This window comes from Penaeus japonicus, unplaced genomic scaffold (assembly GCF_977035675.1).
Source record: "Penaeus japonicus unplaced genomic scaffold, GWHDUDI00000001_assembly GWHDUDI00000030, whole genome shotgun sequence".
Lineage (NCBI taxonomy): Eukaryota > Metazoa > Arthropoda > Malacostraca > Decapoda > Penaeidae > Penaeus > Penaeus japonicus.
The window spans coordinates 15,799,699-15,804,698 of NW_028234432.1; the positions used below are offsets into that span (position 1 = coordinate 15,799,699).

At 39.3% G+C, this 5,000-nt stretch overlaps 2 protein-coding genes across 2 annotated transcripts in view; both read right to left on the reverse strand.

Annotated features, from left to right (window-relative positions):
- Window positions 1-1,707, reverse strand: part of LOC122266521 (glutamate receptor ionotropic, kainate 2) — a 24,417-nt gene extending 22,710 nt beyond the window's left edge. The window contains exon 1 of the mRNA XM_086554716.1: window positions 1,597-1,707. Within this exon, the coding sequence (XP_086410842.1) occupies window positions 1,597-1,707 (111 nt within the window). The remainder of the gene's footprint in view (window positions 1-1,596) is intronic.
- A 1,774-nt stretch (window positions 1,708-3,481) lies between these two features.
- LOC122242877 (uncharacterized) lies at window positions 3,482-4,808 on the reverse strand. The gene is made up of 2 exons (XM_043000297.2): window positions 4,688-4,808; window positions 3,482-4,340 (listed from the first exon to the last, which is right to left on the reverse strand). Exons 1-2 carry the CDS (start codon window positions 4,697-4,699, stop codon window positions 3,603-3,605), a joined length of 750 nt encoding a protein of 249 aa, XP_042856231.2. The 5' UTR covers window positions 4,700-4,808; the 3' UTR covers window positions 3,482-3,602.
- Between the last annotated feature and the right edge of the window lie 192 nt (window positions 4,809-5,000).

The following is a 5,000-nucleotide window of genomic DNA, read 5'->3' on the forward strand; positions in this document are numbered from 1 at the left end:
ATCTATGAAACAAAATAAAATAACAGAAAAATAATTAAAGTGAAGGTAAATTTTCCGAATAATGCTCCGTTACTAAATATAAATAAAGTCGTATCGATGGATTACTCTCAACCTCTACTATTCATATGTAGTGGATATAATGCGTGATTCCACCCCTGGACCCCACAATCTGGGTCCTGATAGTAGGGGAGGGCATGAAGTAGATCAGGGAAATTGCGGGGTAAAATATGAATTCCGGGCATATTTCGTATGCAAAATCTTAACCCAATTACCTACCTCACTTTGCCTAGTTTTGAAGTCAGCCTTTAGCCAAGAGGGGGCTACGCCCTCCTATTCAGGACATTTCGTAATACTTATGATACGTAATTAGTTCTGTAGATGATGATGCCGCGACCACAAATATCTCTCATAATGCGCCATGATGACAGCAACTAAAATTTCGTCTCATATATTCCTCAGGATAGGAAACTAGGACCGATAATGACGTGGCCACTCAATAGGGGGCGCTCTATGTTTATACAGTAAACAATGGTGAATATTCTGCTATCTATTGAGAGAACATAACAGCGTATGCAGGTAATTCATTGAGGGTTTCCAATCCACAGCTCGCCAGTAGCCGTAAATACGTAAACACAACCATGCTTGAATTTCAGGGCGAGGATGGTCGTTATCGAAGTATTTTGCACGAGGTTTGTTGTACGAACTGCCTTGAATATGGGGGGTCCAGGGGGGGGGCAAGCCCCCCTTTGGCAAGCGCTAACTTCAAAACTAGGGAAAGTGAGGTAGGGTTAAGATTTTGCATACGAAATATGCCCCGAAGTAGCAAGAGGTAGCACGAAGTGCCTTAAAAAAGGGGGACCCAGATTATGGGGTCCAGGGGTGTAATCGCGCATTATATCTACTATATATAGAGGTTGAGAGGAATCCATCGATACCACTTTTGTGGCATTTAGTAACACGGCGTTATTCGGAAAATACCAAAGTGAATAATCATACGTTTCTTCAAACGTTCACTTTCTTTGTAAAACCGTGAGAAAACAAAAGTAAAAGCCTGTTTTCAATGTTATCATTAATATCATAGCTATATAAAAATAAAATAAACCTCCATAAAAACATAGATAATCAATATCTGTAAAAATTCTGGAACTCCATAAACACGCAAAACCAAGAGTAAAAAATCCGGTAAAACAAAAAATGTCGGTTTCTGAAGGAGAGACCGTAAAACACTTCGCTCGAGTCTGCACAGCAAGACTCGTTTTACTGGTAATTGTCGTCTGCTCTTAAAGACATTAAGGCTTTTCCTTTTGATTTCGTCTTTGTTCTCATGTGGTAAATTTTAAAATGGGAGGTTTTTACATAAAAAAAAACATATTTTACATCTTATATATATATAAAAGAAACTTAATACATATACATGACTTTAAATATAAAAGCAATAAAAATACGTGGGCTAGCCAACAAGACTTTTGCGCCAAAAACCCAAATAGAATTTTCCGTCGCCAATATCAAAAAAAAGTTCTCAGACGTTGATGATGTTCTTAAAAACTCCAGGCCTATTTGTATATAATCAAGGCCATCCTCCTCCTCAGCCCGGACCATAGCATCTCGTCCAAGATGTCTGGATCCTCCGTCAGCGCCTCCTGCAGGAAGTTCCTCTGCATCATCGCCTCCTTCATCTCTGACAGGTTCTTCACGTCTCAGCGCCATGGATATCTCGTGGGTATGGGGGAACCGGAGTAGAAGCCCGACACAGGCGAGGTTACCCGAAGGGAGCTGAAGCATCAGCTCACTACAGAAACTTCACCTCATCTCCAAGCCTGCCCAGCAAGACTTGCTACCACAGGAAATATCATATGCACATGTACCGTCATCTCCTAATAAACCAACGAAGAACTACCCAACTTTTGTTCAAAACCTTTTATGATTAACTTCATTAACTGGTGGCAGTGGCGGATGCCCCTTCTGCACACCTCACTAATTGGTGGCAGAAGTGGGACCCTGACACCACTGCACAAGCGGCGTTATAGCCGGGATCCACTGCAAATAGCTGGAAAACGAACTTGGGTGTCTTGCTATATTGCAACTAATAACCCGCACCAAATATAAATGTGATACACAAATGCAAAGTTTATTCTATAACACATATATACACCTACATACATGCATATATATATATATATATATATATATATTTATATATATATATATATATATATATATTTATATATGTATGGATATGTATTTTATATATATATATAATATATATATATATATAGATAGATATATATATATATAGATATATATATATATATATATATATATATATGTCTATTATATATATATATACATATATATACATATATGTGTCTATTATATATATATACATATATTTATGTATATTATATATATTATATATATATGTATATTATATATGTATATTATATATATATATATATAATATATATATAATATATATATGTATATATATGTGTGTGTGTGTGTGTGTGTGTGTGTGTGTGTGTGTGTGTGTGTACATATATGAATATATATACATATACATACGCTTATATTCATATAAGTATACATAAAGATATATATAGTATACACATATATATGTGTGTGTGTTTGTATATCATCCCCATCATCATTGTTATGATTATTACTATTATCAGTAATGTTATTATCATCAACACTATTATCATTGTTACCATTGCTGATTTCATTATTAGTGTTGTAATCATCATTATCATTATCATGATAATTATTTTCTGTATCTTTATCCTTATTATTATCATTGCTATCACTATTGTTATCATCATCACCATGCTCATTATTCTCGGTATCATTATCATTATTATTATTATTGTTATCATTATTGACATCATGATTATTTTTGCTATCTCAATATCATTCTCATTATCATTACCCTTTGTAGTCGCCGAATGTATTGACGGTAGAGCGTGTGTGTGTGTAGAGCAAAGCTATAAGAACTATAGCACAGGAAACTTTACCTTCTGTCATAGCTTTTATGTCGCATCTTCAAAAGACTCTTTTCTTGGGTCAATTAAAGACTGCACAGACACTTCCAATCTTGCATGATGAAAAGATTGTCTGAGAGGCATATGTATGTATATATGCATATATATATATATATATATATATATATATATATATATATATATATATATATATATATAATATATATATGTATATATGTATATATATATGTATTATTATATGTATATATAGATTATATAGATATATATATATATATATATATATATATATTATATATATATATATTAATATTATATATACACACACACACACACACACACACACACACACACACACACACACACACATATATATATATATATATATATATATATATATATATATATATATATATATGAATATTATACACACACACACACACACAGAGTTCAAGCGGTGAGTAAATGTTAAGCATATACCAATGTCCAAACACGAGTCTTTATTGCGGAAAATCTGAACCCAACACACCAATCGTCCCTCAGCCCGACCAGTCCGCCTCTTCCCATCCGAGACGGCGAGAGACGGAGCTCCGGTACAGCGCCCGCTTATTTGTCGTCGTCGTAATAGTAGTAGAAGGTGCGGGCGGGCTGGGTGGCGGTCCTCGCCTGCGTCACCTGGGTGTAGCTGGGCTGGCTGTACATGACGGCGTACCTGGTGTCGTCGTCGTCATCGTTGTCGTAGAAATCAAAGTCTGCCGAGCGCTTCTTGCGGTCGAAGTCGAAGTCATCGTCGTCGTAGCGGACCCTCACGGGAGCAGGCGCAATAGGAGCGTAGGATGTCCTTTGCCGTGCAGTGTAGGTTACAGGTAGGGTGTAGCGGAACACTTTGAGGTCGTCGTCAAAATCGAAGTCGGCTGCTCGCCTCTTGCGGTCGTAGATATCGTCGTCCACATCAGCATAATAGTAGACTCTTGAGGGCACGGGTTGGGCCGCGACAGCGGAGGTCCTGGCCTGGGTGGCGGCGTAGGCGGTGGGCTGCGGCTGCGCGGCGTGGTAGTACACGTACCGGTCATCGTCATCATCAAAGTCGAAGTCGAGATCTCTCTTCTTGCGCTGGGGCGCACTGCGCTTCTTTCGGTCGAAGTCGAAGTAGTCGTCGTCAAGGAAATAGACGGGTCGCCCTTGGGTGGCGAAGGTCTGTCTTGGGCGGAAGACGGCCTGGGAGCGTGCCGTGGCAGGGGAGCCGCGGGAGCTCAGGAACAAGAAGACATTGTCGTCGTCGTCCGGCGACCGCTTGCTCCGGTCGGAGACATCGGCCGCGACCACGCCGACCAAAAGCAGAACCTGAAACAGCCAGGATGTTACTGTTCGATTCACAGATTCTACCAACGCTCAACAAGGTTTTAAAATTCCACCTACAAATGTTCATGCCGTAAGATGATGCTTCACGCATATTATGTAGACGTTTATGATATTTCTTATTTCCAACACCTAACTCCTACACCTAAAAACAAAGATAAGATTTGCTATTTTTCTTATCGAAAATATTAACTTAGACTAGACCCAGCATTGACTTGCGCACTACAAACGACGAGGACTTCCACATTTCATGCCAAGGAAGAAAGCAATGAACTACATAGACACAAACTACAAAGTGCTACCACACGGCCATAAAAGCAGTACCAACTTACCAAAAACTTCATGATACCAAGCTCAGCAGACTTGTGTCGACGCTACTCGAGCTCGTCCTTATATATCCCACTGCGCCTCGCCCCCCTGCCTTCTCCACGCCCCCCTCCCCCCACTTCTCCCTTGCCGTGAGCGATCTAGTCATGCAGATCCTACAACGAGAAGGGATTTTCATACATGATGGTACTGCATGAATAAAGAAACATGCATCAGTGGCAGCAGTTAGCAGGTATCCAAACCTGCATGAGAGCTCGATTATTTCTGTTTAAAAAAGGGAAAAATGCATCGCGGAGGCAGCACCGCCGCAATTATGAG